General features: G+C 37.3%; 1 protein-coding gene across 1 annotated transcript; it reads left to right on the top strand.

Moving 5' to 3' along the window:
• The first annotated feature begins 6,824 nt into the window (after nucleotides 1–6,824).
• On the top strand, nucleotides 6,825–16,870 carry LOC143903541 (ubiquitin-protein ligase E3B). The gene is made up of 16 exons (XM_077417205.1): nucleotides 6,825–7,524; nucleotides 8,032–8,184; nucleotides 8,261–8,588; nucleotides 8,666–8,854; nucleotides 8,949–9,140; nucleotides 9,208–9,397; nucleotides 9,509–9,751; nucleotides 9,837–10,008; nucleotides 10,093–10,211; nucleotides 10,347–10,462; nucleotides 10,746–10,948; nucleotides 11,300–11,600; nucleotides 11,861–12,253; nucleotides 12,617–12,781; nucleotides 12,903–13,014; nucleotides 13,425–16,870. The coding sequence occupies exons 1-16, from the start codon at nucleotides 7,361–7,363 to the stop codon at nucleotides 13,595–13,597; spliced, it is 3,213 nt and encodes a 1,070-aa protein (XP_077273331.1). The 5' UTR covers nucleotides 6,825–7,360; the 3' UTR covers nucleotides 13,598–16,870.
• Nucleotides 16,871–19,276: the final 2,406 nt, after the last annotated feature.

The following is a 19,276-nucleotide window of genomic DNA, read 5'->3' as shown; positions in this document are numbered from 1 at the left end:
TGAGGCGGCAGATACGCGGGTTCGAGAGGTCGATACGCGATATATCGCAACGTCGTCTCTTCGAGAATGCTCGCGACCGCGAATCGAGCGATCGAAGAGAAATCAATTGAGCCACAGATTATAATCTGTGGGCCGACGGTTTTAGGGCGACCTCGACCCAAAGGCTCTGCGCCTGCGCACAATAAAGCACATATTTAGGAATAAGAATAAATATTAAATATTAGGAATTGGAAATAATAATTAAATGGAAAACGCACAATGGAAAAGAATAAAATATCCCTAATATCAAATGTATATTCTGAGAATGTTCAGAGGATATCTCGTAAAGTATAAGATATTATAAGGATGTTCTCATCAGTATATTAAGTACATCCTTAGTATATTCTATACATATGTATACACGGTAAAAAATCGTGTGTACATATAGCGGTCCAAATGTTAAAATTTTCTTGTGTTACCAAGATTTGATTATTATTTTAATGTAAAATTAACATCTCGAAAAAATCTAAGCAGTAGTATCTTTATTTCCGAAAAAATATAACCCAAGTGATACACGTCACAAAATTATGTTACCTTATCAAAAAGAAGAGTCGCGCTTCAAGTGATCTATTACAATTACAAAATAGAAATGATATCTTTTTAAATTAGAGCGCCAATTACAGAGAGAACATGTATATTGCCTCAAAAAATAATTGTTGCACTACTTTGAAAAATCTTTACATTGTGTCAATTAGAAAAGAATGTATGATAACAATTTTATAAGATTAAAAAATTTTATTTAAATTTAACAAGGGAATACAAGATATTTAAATACAAAGTTTACATGTGTATTTTTTAATGGTCACAAAGAATTACAGAGGTAACAGTACAAAATAAAAATATTTTATTAAAATATTTAATCCAACGAGGGAATACAATTTGTATTTAAATATAAAGTTTATATATGTATTTTTCAATAGAATAAAAGATTTAATCACAAAGAATTACAGAGGTAACAGTACAAAATAAAAATATTTTATTAAAATACATAAATTTTTCTTGTAAAAAAACTTGGCGCTGTTAGACCTCAAAATTTTAAATAAATAAGGACAACAATAAATAAAAATAATTCAGAGAAGAATGCGATGGGAGTAATATTAAATTATCAGCGTGGATGTGGGAGTGAATGATATGGGTGTGCGTGACGACGCGGACGGCGGATAATGCGGCTTATAATTAAGTATAGAATAAGTTTATTATTTATTTAAAATTATAAAGATCTACCACTTGTTACTTAGGTTTTTTCGAGGTATAATACTACCACTTTCTTTTTTTTTTTTAGGTAACAACATATACACTACTATACGTGTACTTGGCGCCTTTTTTTACTTTTTTTTTTAAAAGGTATAATAATTTTGTGCGGATATCACGCCTTTTTGTAGTATATTACGCATTTTATAAACAGTATGTACAGGATAAAGCTATTTGGAGGTATAATACTACCACTTTGTTTTTTTCGAGGTAACAACATAACAGGGTAACAATTAACATAATACATATACACTACTATGCGTGTACTTGGCGCTCTTTTTTACCTTTTTTTAAAAAAGGTTTTATATATACTAGATAGTTACCCGGGCTTCGCCCGGGAGTCGTTTTTCTTCAAACTACTTTATTTATTTAGAAAATTATTAAAAGATGAGTATTATCATTAAAGAAATGTTGTTCATTAATACTTAATATTTCTCGAAAAATTTGTTTAATTTTAAAACCAGTTTCCAACATTGTATGTTGTTTAATTTACGCCAATTTTAAGATATTCGGCCTTTTTTTTGTTTCTCGTTGGAGGAGGAAAATGCCTAATGCATACCCTAGAGCCGGTCTCTAAGGTTATGCCGGACTTGCACCGGCTAAAAACGTTTTACTTATCCATTTCAAAATATTGCGTTGCTCGCTCGCGTACTTTCCCTCATGTTTAATCAAACTTTAGCAACAGGCATTACAAAAAATATTGTAAGTATGTGTTATTTACGGAAAACAACGTTTTACTTATCTATTTCAAAATATTACGTGCGTTGCTCGCTTGCGTGCTTTCTCTCACGTTCCCAATCTCTGGTCTTCCCAACTCTTCTGTACTCACAAAAATTATTAACACACACAGATTCATAATTTAGAACTATTACAATTAATATTTGCAATTAATATCACTGACTCACATTTTAAAACTGATTATATTTGCAATTTCAATACTGCTCGCGTTATGTTCGTTTGACTTAAAGTTTCAGCTTTGTAACAAACTTAAACGAAAACGATTCATGCGAGACAAAACGTCAATTCGTAACGGTATTCACTGAATACTATTTCTTATTTGAATTTAATTTCAATCTCAAATCGAACTTTCACAACAGGCATTACAAAAAATATTGTAAGTTTGTGGTATTTGCGGAAGACAACGTTTTATTTACAATTCTTTAAAATTCGGTCAATTATTTCCCGAAAAATTGAAAAAATTTCGGATACCAGTTTCCAAAAAAATTGGTAACAAAAAATTATATACTTTACGACACCCCCCGGGAAATTCTACCCCTGATTCATATACAATTCTTTAAAATTCGGTCAATTATTTTCCGAAAAATTGGAAAAATTTTGGATACCGGTTCCCAAAAAGATCGGTAACGAAAAACTATACACTCTATAACACTCCCCGGAAAATTCTACCCCTATTTTATATACTTTTGGTAAAAATTCGGTCAAATAGTTTAAGAGTGTATAAAGAACATACATGCATATGTACATACATACATATACAGACATTCTATTTTATATATATAGATATGTAAGATTAAATTTTTTATTGCTTACTTCCATATGCTCCAATGAAAATTTGATATAGATGATCAGCTACTGCCATTAATACTATACTATAAAATTTTTTGTAGTTGAAGTATAAACTTCCACAGTTTGGAGGAGCGTAATCTGACATATGTTTGCTATCAACAAAACCTACAAAATTTGGAATATTCCATCTTCTCTAATATCCATATATATATGCGCATCTTCTCTAATCTTCTTCTTTAGGTAAAGGAAGATATAGTATAGTTTTATCTAAAATCTTAATCAAAACAAGACAAACTTCCTTTACTACTTTTCTTACTGTGGATTCGCCAATTCTAAACGCCAAAGCTATGGTAAATGGTAGATCACCTGTAGCAAGATATCTGGAAAAATATAATAATTATAATACATATATTATATCCCAATAAAAACAAGAAGGTATAATATACGTATATTTATGGTATTAACGTATAGTATAAACATGATATATTAAACGTATATGACTTGAGTATAATTTTCGTTTCTATGACCGTCACATATACGTTTTCATATATCAATTTTTATGCGCGTATTAAACGTTATACATATACGAATTAAATTCGAATAATTATTCACCCGACATAAAAAAAATTATTTATTTCGAAATTTTATTACTATTTTTTAACTAAATTTGTTTCTTAAGATGCAGTCCATAATTATAAATATTTTTTTGTATTTGAAAAACACACTTACCTTGGTGGGATTTGAACTCGGGACCTCTCCATCGTGAGCCAACTGCCTTACGTGGTAGACTATTTCTTAATTTGATGTAAACGTTATATATAGTCTACATATGTCATGCGCAAATATATAATTTTTCAAAAATCATCTTAAGAAACAAATTCAGTTTAAAAAGAGTAATACAATTTTGAATTGATATGATATAATATTTCTTAATGTCGGGTGAATGTCAGAAACCAGTGCCGGCTCATTATGAAATGTTGTGTTCGTAAATATATTTATGAAAAAAGAATATAATAACGAAAAAGAATATAATTAAAATTGAATAATCGTACCTGGATTATAATCGTATTCTCCAAATGTTTATGTTTTTCATTTCATAAATAATATTTCAACGAATTTGTAATTAGCTGCACAGGATGTGGTATAAAATACGTTTATTATTTGTTAAAAATTGCCGCGGTAAAAGCATATAAATATAATATACGCTCAACCTTTTATTAACGTATTTAAAAAGTATATCATACCTGGATATTAAATCCTATTCCTAAGACGTTATTTAAAGGGATATTTTTTGCAAATTATAAACGTATTAAAAAAACGCTTATTTAAATAGAATATTATATTATTTTTATACGTATTATAAACGTAGATAAAATTCTGGTGTTACATAAACTATTTTTTAACGTATAAAGTACGTTTATTATTTGTTAAAAATTGCCGCGGTGAAAGCATATAAATATAATATACGCTCAACCTTTTATTAACGTATTTAAAAAATTTATTATACCTGGATATTAAATCCTATTTCTAAGACGTTATTTAAAGGGATATTTTTTGCAAATTATAAACGTATTAAAAAAACGCTTATTTAAATAGAATATTATATTATTTTTATACGTATTATAAACGTAGATGAAATTCTGGTGTTACATAAACTATTTTCCAACGTATAAAGTACGTTTCGTATTAAACATACGTAGTAAAAACGAGTGTTATAAACGTATATTACACTATCGTATAAAAAACGTTAATTCTATATACGTATATATGCCATATACTTATACCAGTTTTATACCATACTTACGTTTAATATACACGTATATAAAACGATACTGTTCTTATTGGGATATTAAGTATATGTATAGTATATAAACTAGGATCCCTCTAATCAAAGTCTGAGAAGGATATAACATTTACTATCGCTTTCTCTTTCTTTCTATCTCTTTCTTTGTTTCTTTTTTATCTCTTTTTCTTTCTGTTTCTCTTGCTTTTGCTAAAAAGTAGCGAACCAATTAAAAATTGCTACCGCGCGTATGATCATCAAACTATGATTAGAAGGACTCTAGTGCGGAATAGGTTACGGAATGAGTTAATGCGATTGAAATATCAATTGCGAAATGTATTGCGATCAGCGACTGCGGAATAGGTTTGAAATAGGTTGCAGAATTACCTGCTAGGTCAAATATTATGGCGCGAGACACAGCATGCAGTGTCTCTTGATGCGAGGCTTGATCGATAGCGCTGCACTCTTACTCTGATTAAAAATTGCAATCGTACAAGAAAATCATATATGGGACAATCCACGTCACTTTTACCCCTCATGCATCTGTCCAAAATTGGTATGGACGGATTTTAATGACTAAAGGCGGAAAAATGTTCGTCTTGAAAAGAACTTTCGAAAGGCGTGTGGCATATATGCGCAACTCAACATGGCGTCATAGTTATGGCTGCTTAAAGGGATAAATTCAAAATTTCAGATTCAAGTACATGACGCCATGTTGAATTGCGCATATATATGCCACACGCCTTTCGAAAGCTCTTTTCAAGACGAACATTTTCCGCCCTTAGTCATTAAAATCCGTCCATACCAATTTTGGACAGATGAGGGGTAAAAGTGACGTGGATTGTCCCTTATATAGATATAGGACATAAATACTGAAAACTCGTCCGCGTTCGCGTAAAATATAATATATACACGGTGGTGTCTCGTCAACCAAAAATTAATAATTCTATTATGCTTTGGTGAAAAAATTTCTCTTATTTTCTCAGAAATTTTGTAAGAATTTCGACTTATAAGAAATTATGAAAAAACGTTTTAATTGAGGATAATGCGCGAGGAGGATGATTGCGAGGCGATTATTAATTACAATTTTGTCTTTAAATATAGCTCGATTTATATTACTCCGCAATTATAGTCTTTGTCCCTGTCCGAAATATTCGTTCTAACTGCTTACACGTCCACGCGCTTGCGAGTTCGAAAGTCGAATGTCGAAGGTCGTGTCTTTATTGTTAATTGTCTTGATCGAGCCGGGTTCTTAATTATTATTGTCCTCATTTATAATCTCGGTTATAGTCGCAGTCACTCTTCTAAATAACGGCTCTGATGGTTCGCTCGCCGCGATTGCGCGAACCCCGGACGCACCTATATCTGATATGTAATGCATCGTCGCATCAGATGTCGGCCCTACATTCTAAACGCTTTTCGCTAGACTTGCAGTCCGGAACTTAACGATTCTCGATACCTCTGTTCACGTGATTATTTGCTGTCTGTTGTGTTTACGTCTATTTTATATAACTCAGCGTTTTTTTTTGCGCGAGCGTTTGGGTCGTTCACCCGTCGATGACGAATGTGTCGATGTAAAATCGCCACAGAGCATAAACTTTCTCAGATACGTTTAGAAATAATTGGATAAAGATTTTCGAAATATTTTAGTATCCGTATGCATGAAAATTTCTGATAAATTTCACAAATTTTTTTCATATTTATTCAGATTTCAACAAAGATATATATTGGCGGGAAATATATATTTTATTTTTATTTTGTCTCAGTTTTTCAGAAAAACGTTCCAATTTGTATAAAAAAACTGAAAAATTCTGAGCATTCTAAGAAAATCTGCAAATTTTTAAAGACATTTTGATTAATAAATATGAAAAATTCTGAGATATATTTTTCCATCAGGATGTTATATAACGAAATATAATACTATATATACTATATATACTATATATATAGTATACTATATATATACTATATATATATATTAGTATACTCGATAAGTTAATCATTGTTAAATTAATCAGAGTTTACGTCAACCCCGGAAAAATTGCTTTAAGCGAAATTTCTACTTTCCTAATCTAATCTTTTTTTCCATGTTAAACAACAAAGAATTAACGAGCACAATTCTATTTATTTTAAAATTATATTTAATACAAATTGCATTTCTTTAAGTTGCTCCAAGTTTATAAAAACAAATCGTGTACGAATGTGATCCTAAAATCTCCGTACATTACGGAGAAAGAAAATTCCAACGAAAATATTTCATCATCTAATCTTCGATATACTACGGGAGCTCCAGATCCTTCAGTCCGTCCCTGATGGGTGATTTTTCACTCCAGCGAGAGATAGAGAGGGGGGATTTGTAAATACCCGTCAGCTGACCAGGCTATCTCAAGTATCTCAACTCAACTATTTCAAGAAAGGCGATATTGGAGCACAATGTTTCATCCGAAGCCGCGACAGTGAAATCCTCGTGGAGGCGGGTTCGGACGCGGTTTAGTCCGGACTTGACGTACACGTCGAGGTCGAGATACATCTCGACGCTGTTTCGAGCGATATATCACGTACGAGGAGCGAACGTGGTGGGGGAGACTGGTAGATGCCCATCAGCTGACGAGGATGCCTCGGAGATGCTTCGCGGTTAGCAGCGAGCGACGACGACGACGACGACGAGGGGGTGGTGGAGGTGGGGGAGAAGCGTAGGTGTCCCCGGGGGTTGTTCAAGCCCTGCGGCCTGGGGGTGAGCGGACGATCGAGGGCACAAGGATGTTCTGCGCGGAGGGCTCGTCGTCGAAGGGCAGCTTCTTACAGCAGAAGAAGGCCGCGCGCGAGGATCGGGCCCATGAGAAGCGTAGGGAGGCCGCGGCTACTCTGATCCAGGCCCACGTTCGTTCCTGGCTGGCCCGTGTCCAGTTCACCAAATGGATACTGTAAGTGCGAGAGACAAAGCCTACGACTTCTACGCGAAGCGGAGACGAGACGGTGGAGCTGCTCGCGAGCGCGATCTTTATGCGAGAATGCATGTGTCACCATGTGAACGGAAATTACTGTGTTACCGATAACTTGAACATGATCAATATTGTAGCTCTGTAAAAATTGTGCAGTTATCTCCACGGTATAAATAAATAAATACTGTTGATAGTCAGTCGGATTCACGGAATTCCAGGCAAATATGATGAACATAAGCCGAATTATTTTAGAATGGCAGAAAAAGAAATTCATATATTAGTTGCATTTTCTATTTTATTTAATGTGGTAGTTGTTAGTTTAAGATACATTTTTATTTGTCTTTGTCCAGTGTTTTAACTAGAAAATTTGAGTTAAATTTGTATCTGCTGCAAGAATTGAATTATGAGTAAAAGCAGATCGATACAGAATGCAATGTATAATTTTACACAAAAAACCCAGTTATCTGATAAGACTTTTTTTACTTCTAGAGAAGAATTTGATAACAATTTCCTTGATGACGCCGGTGTCGAAAATGCAACGGTGGAACTAAAACCTGCTCTGGATGTGTATAGAATCATTTCTAGATTTTTGTTAATTTATAAGAAGGAAAGAGATCAAGAGAGGATAGAGAGAGTGTGTAGGTGAGTACGTGCAACGTTAAAATACTTTCTATTTTTTCGAAAAGGATCCAGAGTTCCAACCAAGATGATCTTTCAGATACCTTGTGCTGACTCTCGATTCCGAGTCTCCAAAAATATCTTACGTCGGAGTAGCGTTCAACAAGGATCATTACATATCATGGATATCACAAATGAAGACAGTTTTGTATCACTGTCTCTCCGGCTTAGACAGCCTAAAGCCGGAGAGAGTATCGGACCACAAATCCATATTGCTGCGACTGCATACTTTGGTGAGTTTTACATCGCCGGGAACGTGGGCTATACAGAAGGTGAAGGGCATGGACCAGTTGAAGACCGGCATGAGCCAGCTATGCGCAAACATAATGGGCCATCTAGTTAATAATGGATTCTATGGTACTATGCAGGTAATAACAGCAATAAGAGACTCCTTTATAATCTTGATTCTCTCTTTAACAATTCTAAATTACGTTCTCCATTTCAGGCTCTCTTAATGAAGGGACTTGGTAGAGCGAAAATTGCTTTGAAGCCGGTTACACTTTCAGCAGCGGTTACTCTGACACTGAGACCACTGATCTCTTCGCAAATGTCCGACAAGCTGGTCTCCCTGTTCCTGATTAACATCTTTAGCGTGCCAGCTCTGGTCTATCACCTGAATGTCTTGTCGCCGGAGGTAGGAAAGAAAGAAAATATTTACGAGCTTCATTATACGTTGTGGTATCCCTTCTCTAATCTAAGTATGTGAAGTTTCTGATGTGTATTTACAGTGCATTTCGTCGTTCATAACGAATAATCTGTTTGCGAGAAGTTTGGAGTTGCTAAATTCTGAGCAGAATTTAAGGATCGTCTTTAATGCCCTCGAGGGCAGTTACGCGCTTTGTTTGCTCGCTAATTTAATACAACTGGCGAATATCGAAAGGGAAGACGTACTGAGAGAGCTTTGCTTTCCTTCTTTTACGGTAAGCTGTTACGGTAATTTTCTCCGTTACATGCGTATCCTGATAACATTTTGTGAATCCTTTGCAGTTTGTTGTGACGAGAATGCTGGAAGCATGTCAACAATACGTAGTCGCCAAACGAAGTAATTTGACGCATTGGCATCCAGTATTAGGCTGGTTTGCACAGACGATCGACACCTCGTTACAGGACGCGACTCCTTCGGTAAAATTGCAGCTTGCCTGCCTTTGGACGGGCAGGATCGTTACGCATTTAATCGGTGAGAGTCATCAATTTTACATATACTGATATTTCTTATAAAAAACTACAATTTGCATACAAAAGTGTGATCTGAATCAATTAGCTCCCTGTTTACTTTTTTTTTCTTCAGAGCAGCCACTAACCGAATTCGTTGAAAAAGAGGTACCACCTCCGGTAGAGCAGCAAAGCACCTCTTCCATAGGCGCCAATATTTTTCGACGAGCGTTTCTTGAGGCTCGCACTAATAGGAACAACAGCACCAAGAATTACAGGAAGTTAGGCAGTCCGGAGGCTACCAAGATATCTCTGATCTGTTCTCTATATCAAACGGCACTGCACACGCTCACGCAAATGAAGATCGAGATATTGACGGGTACGTATAATAAATTAGTATGCAATCATGCAAGATCATATATGCAAGTGATATATCGACTAATGACATGTATGCACAAAAACAGGATTGTGCTATCAGGGTAAAATTCTTTATCACATGTGGCTATTTCTGACCACCCTGGGACCGCACTGTGGTCTGAAAGCATTTCTAGATCTCTTGGCGGCGAACACTAAGTGCACGGCACCTGAATTCCAGATGTTGATACTGTTCGCCGATTGTATGACACACTACGTTACGTAAGTGACATAATTTCCTTTCTAGATAATTTAATTAAATTTAATTGGTTTTATTGGATTAATCTTTTAAATTATCAATTTCAGCATTTTGGACGACATGGAAATGTACGAGCACCAAGATCCCTTCAAGCTCACGGACTTTATCACTATGTCGTACTTTTTAAATCAATTCTTGTACAAAGCGGTTCTCACTAATTTATTCGGTAAGTCGATTTTCTGTCTTTTGTTAGATCATTGATTAAAAATTACAAGAGAAAAAATAGAAAGAATTCAAGGATTAATGCACGGAAATACGATATATATGTGCGACTTTAAAATTTTGATATTGGATATTACAGATGTGAAGTCGGTATCTAGCAATCCTCTGTTTATTTCACTTTACATTCTTCTAATGGCAATCTATCGACGCGACTGCCGTAGAACGTTCTGCCCAGAAGGTCATTGGTTAGCCAAGTTAAGTATATCTTAAGTATATCTTGGTTTCAACATTTTATGAATACCTCAGACTATTTTCCGAAAATTTTATGTCATAGTTTGTTCTAAAAAAGAATTATCTTTTATATCTATTTTTTATATTAGTCAATAAAAATTATTAATATAATATTTATTATATTAATCTGTGCACTTTTACTTACATTCATATCTATAGTATGCAATTGAAGTAGATAAATTTGTTCTTGCTATGTTTATTTTAATATTCGATATCTTGTAATTCACAGTTTTTTTCCTTTAAACAGGAAGTACGAGTATCTGGCTTCTTGGCCGATTTGGAAAAAGGACGACGCGGCGCAGCGCTTTTACTCTCAAAAATGCCTCACGTAATCCCCCATTCGGAGCGAGTCGTATTATTTCGCAAGCACATAGCCGACGAGAAAGCAGTGATGGGTTTGACCGAGAGCGCTTGTAACAGTCCACCAACCACTCTCATCGTCGTACACAGGTCTATTGATATGTTTTCTTATTTATTTTACAGTTTTTAATTATTCTCTCTCTCTCTCTCTCTCTCTCTCTCTCTCTCTCTCTCTCTCAAAACTGAACTTCCAAAAATGTTTTTTTAATTTGGTGAAATTTGATACTACTTTTTGAAAACTAAACGTTTGCCAAAAAGAAAAAAATCTTTTCCTCAATTTGGTAATATAATTCATTTTGCAGAGAGAGAATACTTTTTTCTTTTTAAAACCTTTTTTTCAATACAGTACAATTTAACATTATTTTACGATTCTTTGTACTGCATTATTTTCTTCATATTCTTTCTTATATTTCATTTTTTATATTCTTTTATATTTTATAGAACGCGGATAGTTGAGGATGGATACAGACAGTTGGCCATGTTGCCGTCACAAGCATTGAAAGGTATGATCAGGGTACGTTTCGTGAACGAACAAGGTCTAGCTGAAGCCGGCATTGATCAGGACGGGGTTTTTAAGGAGTTCTTGGAAGAAACAATAAAACGAGTATTCGACCCATCTCTGAACTTGTTCAAAGCTACCAGCGAAAACCGGCTCTATCCATCCCCCACGTCTTTTATGCAGGACAATCACTTGCAACTGTTCGAGTTCGTCGGACGGATGCTCGGCAAAGCAGTTTACGAGGTAAACCCTTATCCGCGATCAAGTAAATTAATTGTAAATGACGACTTTAAAATTATAATTATATATATATATATATATATATATATATATAATAGTTAAAAGATATTAAATAATAAAATAATATTTTGAAAATAATTAGAATATCTCTTGTGTCATTATATGCGATTTAATGATTATTTTAATTATTCATTATTTATGAATATTATTTAGATATAAAATCGGTTTTTTCTTATAATGATCGATTTCTTATCGCTTTCCAGGGCATCGTTGTAGACGTGCCTTTTGCGTCGTTCTTCGTCTCACAATTTTCCGGGCAAACAGGCGGTGCATTATACAGCTGGCTGGATGAGCTTGCCTCCCTAGATCGTGATCTCTATCGTAGCCTGACTTTGGTGAAGCATTATAAGGGCGATATTCGTCAGCTAGAGTTGACGTTCTCCCTCGACGAAGACGTGCTCGGCAAGTTGGTCACGCACGAGCTGATCACTGGCGGGCGCACTACCGCCGTGACCAATCAGAACAAAATTCAATATATCCACCACATGGCGCACTATAGAATGTATCATCAGATCAAGGAGCAAACGACCGCCTTTATCAAGGGATTCCGTTCGATCATTAATCCCGAGTGGCTATCGTTGTTTTCGACGCCCGAAGTGAGCATTATTTACATTTATTTGTAGTGCAGCCTATGACTGACAATCAGAATTAAGTGGCATAGAATCATTAATTTGAATATGATAAATCCAATATAATTGCATATAATTAAATATGTGATAAATGTGTGTAAATACTTAAGAATTAAATTGCTAAATTATTTCAATGACTTTTTGAATTAAATAAAATCTAAGCTCTACATTCCGAGATTAATTTAAGATGAAATGAGAACCTTAAATGAGGCAAATATTATGGTGCTATGATTAATATAGTATTATGTATTATTAATATAATTATATGTGTTACTGTTTATATACTTGTATATATTCAATTAAGTAATCATGGCACGCGTGACTTTGCAGTTGCAAAGATTGATCTCGGGCGATAACGTACCTTTGGATCTGCGAGATTTACGCAGGCATACGCAATACTACGGCGGATTTCACGACAGTCATCGAGTGGTATGTTGGCTATGGGACATTCTAGAGAAGGATTTTACGGAAGAGGAAAAAGGCTTATTTTTAAAGGTACCAATCTTGGTATTAACAGTTTCTCTAATAAATTGCTTTCTAATGATTTTTTCAAGATGTCTCTAATATCTATCTTACACTAATAATCCTCTTAGACAATAATAAAAATGTTTAACAGTTCGTGACAAGTTGCTCGAAGTCACCTTTGCTAGGTTTTGCTCATCTGGAGCCACCTTTCTCCATACGATGCGTGGAAGTTTGCGACGACGAGGATACTGGTGACACTATTGGTACGATCGTTATAGAATAATTTCGAAAAGAAAACGAATCAATCTTTTCATAACCAACAATAAAATTGAGAAACTGGAAAGATCTTCAACACTTTTCAAAATTTTTTTTAATACTTTTTTATGATTGACAATAATCGATGGTGCATAAAAATTTAGATGTATCTTTATTAGTTTAAAATGTTTAAATCTCAGGTGAAATAAATCATCTCATAAGTTCTCTTTACAATAATATATAATATCGGACTTTTATTTCTTTAATTATATATATCACAATTTCTTTAATTATTACAAACATAATGGATTATTTGAGATCGTAATTTTAGGGAAAAGTTTTGTCATTGTTAGCTTTTATATTGTCCACGAATGTTTCTTTGTGAATTTAACTTGTTTGGAATTTGTTTGCAATTTAGGCAGCGTGATTAGAGGTTTCTTTACGATTCGCAAAAAGGACCCGCAGAACCGACTGCCCACTTCGTCAACGTGTTTCAACTTGCTCAAGCTGCCGAATTATCAGAAGAAAAGCACGTTGCGGGAGAAACTGCGCTATGCCGTTACCAGCAATACTGGATTTGAACTCTCCTAAGTGCTGCCAGTCGCGCATTTCTAATCCAGGAGAAGCGACGAGTGAAGGATTATGCGAGTTTGTCGAAACATTGCGTGTGACAGTTTTCAACAATCGGAACGAAATGAGATTTGATCGACAATCGAAACATGCCGAGAGGTTTCGCAGGGATGAAAAGTCAACTGACACGATCGATACCTCAGATTCGACGGTATCTAAAGCGATGTTGAGTGATGCCTAAACCGCCCTTATCCCTATCCAATGCATAATCTACAACCTGATTAAAAGCGTCACTATTTAAATGTTTTTGAGATGATGTGAACGTTTTAGAGAGGTCATTCAGAAGCATCGTGATTTTCTTTGGAGAACATTGCGACATCAATATTGTTCAGGGATCGATGGTATCGTAAAACAACATCAGAATGTACAACATAAGGGTACACAATAACAAGCCTCGGATAGATAACTGTTAGATACATACATATATATATATATATATATATATTTAAATAAATTTCACCGTATGACGAGAGCTGAGTATTTTAGGATGAAGCCTGTTTATGACGTTCGTTTTTGCGGTCTTCAATATACTCATACAGGCACACACTACCGATTTGAAATACACCATACCTCATGAGCTTAATACCGCTAAGATAATTGTGCGCTTGTTAGTGGATAGAATCGTTGATCAACATTACATTAAGATCGGGAGTGGCGGACATTTAAATTTATTTTCATAGATAATATTGAAGATAACGTTCGTTATATATTATCCCACTGAGTGGACATCCAACTACCCAAGAAATTGAATGAATAAGCAGGAAAAGGCCCTATCCACATTGTAACTCTGAAAAAAATTGTAATATCTTGCAAAATTCAAAATTCAAAATTATTAAATTATGAATCATTAGTCTCTGAATTATTACTTAAGAATAATTTGGTTGATACTTTACGAGTTTATATTTTCATACAATCTTTTTTTATTATATTTATATTCCAATTTTAATTATAACAAATCTTCGAAATGTACCCAAAATAAAAAAAGTTAATGTAAACATAAGTTTCAGAATTATTGCATTTCAAACTGTCGTGGACACAATTCTTTTACAAAAATTTCAGAAGATTGTGGTTTGTACTGTTTATTGATTTAATTAAATTTGCATTCGCACTTCGGAAAAGGTTTACCACTCCCGCATTAACAAGGGAATATCCTCGAAGCTGGGGGATGCCTTGTCGATGAAAACCAGCGCGCGTGTGAAATAAGTCTCTGTGAGCAATCAAAAAAATGACTTGCAAGTTTCTAAAAGTTTTTCCGCGAAGAAGAAAATCGCGAAGAATCAACCGGAGAGGCCACAATCTATTTTAAAAGCTATTTTCTCAAGACTTTTGTACGGACTAATGGCGCGACGTGCCGTCTAATCGATTTAATAAGATCTTAAAGGTACAATTCCCACGGGCGCTCGCGGATGAGAAGTCCCCGGGGTCCGTTCCGATCGAAGGAGATTATGACAAATGTCTCGTCGTATTTCACGCGGAGGTTGAAAACATCCGTAATAAGAAGCTGATTGAATAATAATAAAAAGAGACTAGAGAAAGAGAAAAACAAAGAGAAATGTATTTTCTTAATTTTGGAATAATACATATTTTTCTTCTATTTATCTCTAGTAAAACTTTACCATCCGTGACAAGTAAATGAGCGAGAGAGAGAGAGTTTGGTAAAAAAGATGAGCTGCAAAAGCGGACAAAAGTTGACAAATAAAATTTATGATACTTTATAATTTATACATTAACAATTTAATTTAATTTTCTTTTCACTTTTATAGATATGTTTATTATCGCAGCTGTGAGTGGGAGACTCTGTCGATTAGCCCAATTGCTTAAACAATCTTATTTTGTTTCACTAAAGTTTAATAAAGTGGTGCAGAATTGCTTTCAGTCATTACGGAACCTTCGGCGTGAACTTGACGAAGGTTCCATCCGCAAAATTCGCCGTAATCGTAACGCGTGCGGAATACACGCATGTGTTTATAAATATAAAGGAAAGAAAGAGGGCACAAAAGGACTGCGGTATTCTGCGCAGAGAAGCGAGGTCTTTAATGATATATTATTACTGCTCTTGCCTTTCGGGACGCGTCCTTCTAATAGATGACAATGCGAGAGAGGCATTGGACGGAGGGAATTCGATGACAGACCAAAGAGTAAGGGCGAACGATTCGTGAGATGTAATTTTTGGATATTTTCCTACGTGATTAGGCGTTCGTTGCAAGCGTTCTGTAAGCCTGTGCTCACGCAATCGGCGATTCGACCCGCTCTGATGAAAACGCAATTATAAATAGAAGAATAATGAAGAGACGCATTGGACGTTTGTACAATTTTATTTTTCGAGGATCGAGTTGATAACCGCGATAACACGAAAAACCCTTCCACTGAAGCGCATAATATAATATCGCTAACTTTTTTTCAAATCGAGCAATATACCTGCGATATACCCGTAAATTCAGCCTCGTGTTATGTGTTTGTGCAATATATTAAACTGTTTAATTAACTCTTATTTTATTTACATAATATGTATTTACTTATCGGCGCAACGTTATATTTGCATAATGTGTTACCGCAGTTATTGTATTTGGTCATAGGGACATTGCGTGAGCGCGGGATTGTGTATATTTATTAAAGCGGAGCAGCGAATACACTCCGGTACATGGGTATACTTGTCGTAAGAATGATACAAGTTTAAAGGCTATCAGTATAAGTGTAGAATTAAAATTGGCGTTTCGAACAGGAAGCTTGCGATTGTAAGACGATTTCATATTCGTCGTAATAAGGAATTTTTACGGGGTTTAATAATTAACGGCCGCAGATTCTCTTTGCTAAGAAAAAATAATAATAAATAAAGGAAATGAAAAAAGAAGGAAATGTAGCAACGGGCTGTGGCGCGAGTTTTTCTTACAATTGCAAAGCGAACGAAGACGACGCATTGTGTAAATCGCTCGTTTCGATTATGCAACGGCCGCCCCGCTCGCCGTTTATAATCGATGGTTTAAATTATTAAGAATTCTGTGTATAAGGAGAGGAGGATTCTGTATAAGGACAGGAGAGATCCGCTAATTTCATATGGTGAGGATTGGCAACAATCGTGTAAATACATATACACACGTCGCAAAAACTGTTGCGTTAATGTCGCGTGTGCATTCGCTTTCCTTTCATTACGTAACCGATCCCTTCCTGCGAACGCGGAAAGAGACATAAAAGAGATAAAATCCGAATTCCATCGCCGAAAAAAGAGAATTCAGATTCTCGGAGGTAACGATTCGATTTTGAAAACAACCGGTATCGGCCGCTCTAACCGAAACATTAGTTTTGCTTTCCATTTACATCAAAACTCAGATAATTCTCACTTGTGATGTCATTCTGTCTTTATTATTCATTAATTGTTAAAAAGTGTCACAAGTGAGAATTATCTGAGTTTTAATGTAAATGGAAAGCACCTATTATCTCATTTTGTTATTTGAAAAATTATTGCATCTTTAATCACGCGTGACAATGTATTTGACTTAAAAGAGGGAGAACTGCGAACGTTGCATTTTATAGTTTTAACAATTACACCTCAGACAGCACCCCGTGTCCAAAATCGGGACATAAGACGTCTTAAAGACATATTTAATACATCTTTAAGACGTCTTATGATATGATGTCTAAAATATGTCCCGATTTAGGTACATGCGTGCTGCCTGAAACCCTACTGTACAAAATTGTGTCTCGATGTATACATATTATAAGAAAAGGAAAAATTTATACACACGTATAATTTTGTTAACGTTAAAATCCGATATGGATAAAAGTCCGATTTCCTTTAATAAAATCGCTTAAAAAAAACAAGTATTTATTATCTTCTCCAAAATTTATTTCATCTAGAATGCGCAAAAGCACGAAAAGAGCCAGAGAGAGAGAAAGAGAGGGAAAACGAATACTTTCGAGAAGAGATTAAAAACGTGGCGCGCGTGCGCGGTGCGTGACGCATGCACGCGCAGTCGGCGCAGTGAGCCGCCGCGCCGGTCACGTGACCGCCTTTGTGCCCGGCGCTGCGGGTCGCGGTTGCGCGGGGCCTGGCGCGGTCTGGCGACTTCAGTGTGTGCTTCTGGTTTGGTGCTTCGCTTCAGTGGCCAGCAAGCTTCGACTGCGGGCAGACGTGTGCATCGTCGGCGGAGCGCGGCTCGATCTCCCGTCGCGGCTACGCGAGAGACTCCTTTTTTTCCCCTCCCCCTCTCGCTGTTTCGCTGTGCGCGCGTGTGTCTCTCGCTCTCTCTCTCTCTCCCCCTCCCCCTCTCTCTTTTGTCCATCTGTCGTCTATCTGTCCACCCCCTTCAACTTTGCGGCGTGTGTTGTCGTCGCGCGTGTCATCGACTCGGTCGAGAGAACGTTTTCGTTCCCCGTGTGTCGCGTGTGGCTCCCGGGTGGTGCTTTTGGTGTGCTGCTTCCGTCCCGCGTGTGCTCCGAAGAGGCGAGAGAGAGAGAGAGAGAGAGAGAGAGAGAGAGAGAGAGAGAGAGAGAGAGAGAGAGAGAGAGAGAGAGAGAGAGAGAGAGAGAGGAGAGAGGTTACTCCGCTCCGAGAGGAGGAGACAATCAACCACGCAGTGGCAAAGCGGTAGTGGTGGCGACGACGACGGCGGCGGCGGCGGCGGCTCTCGCGGGGGGAGGGCCCGTGCGTGCGTGCGTACGTGCGTGCATACGTGCGTGCGTGCGTACGTGCGTACGTACGCGCACCGAGGGAACATCGAACACGTCGTGTCGTCGTCGCGCGGCACCTCGCGTCCTCAATCTTCCACCTCCGTCGCGGCTCTCCCAGGAACAAGCGTCGCCTTCCGCTCCTCTCGCGCCACGTTTCCCTTCCCGTTCCCGCTGTGGTCCTGCGGCACCCAGGAGGCAATCCCGACGACAACTTCGTCACGAGGCTCGTCGCCGAATGCGATTGACAGACACGGCGCGGCGGTGAGAGCACTGAGAGCGGAGCGGACCGTGATTCGGAGTTCGGAGCAGTACGCACAAGAGAGTGCGGCGGTGTGTGCGCGCGCGTGTGCGGGTGTGTGTGCGTGAATGGATGCGTGCGTCAAACATAACCTAACCTGAGCGTCGCGTCGCCAAGCGCGCTAAGTGCCGTTCGCTGTCACGCTCGCGATATCGTACCGTACGTGACGGGAGGCGTATATTATACATATAATATATATGTACGTGTGTGGTATATATATGCAGATGTATATGTGTATCATCGGGATCGCGGAGACAGGCTCTTCAAGATCAGGGATCGCGCAGGAACGGCGATAATAATAACGGTGCCCTCAGTGTCGTCGGCGGTGGGGAGCAGGAGGTGGAGGACAACACGTCGTCGCTTATCACGGCGCGATAAAGGACGCCGTCGTCCGCGCGCGTATCGCGTTCACCCTCTCTCCCTCGTGGCCCAAGGAATAAGACAGCGGCGCCAGGATACGGCGAAGGGGATCCGTTCCATCAGCGCGGCGAGAGAAGAAGATTAGAACTATGCCCGTCGCGTGAGACCGATCCACCGATCGATTCGCCCGCCGATCGTCCGCGGCACCACAAACGACAACAACGGTGGCTCGCTTCATCGTCGTCGTCGTCGAGGAGGAGGGGCCGAGGGGGCACGGCGGCCCGTGAAGTGGGGGCGGACGGGCCAGCAAGTGC

Source organism: Temnothorax americanus, unplaced genomic scaffold, assembly GCF_048541705.1.
Source record: "Temnothorax americanus isolate GAGA-0224 unplaced genomic scaffold, ASM4854170v1 Scaffold48, whole genome shotgun sequence".
NCBI classification, from domain to species: Eukaryota; Metazoa; Arthropoda; class Insecta; order Hymenoptera; family Formicidae; genus Temnothorax; species Temnothorax americanus.
Note: the sequence above shows the minus strand (reverse complement) of the source record. Positions and strands in the feature narration are given on the sequence as shown.

Excerpts from the sequence above, each read along its gene's own strand:
- LOC143903541 (XM_077417205.1), top strand. The coding sequence starts at position 7,361 with ATGTTCTGCGCGGAGGGCTCGTCGTCGAAGGGCAGCTTCTTACAGCAG. Across the intron at positions 12,254-12,616 it reads CGTTGTTTTCGACGCCCGAA|TTGCAAAGATTGATCTCGGG; the intron begins GTGAGCATTATT and ends GTGACTTTGCAG. Across the intron at positions 12,782-12,902 it reads AAAAAGGCTTATTTTTAAAG|TTCGTGACAAGTTGCTCGAA; the intron begins GTACCAATCTTG and ends AATGTTTAACAG.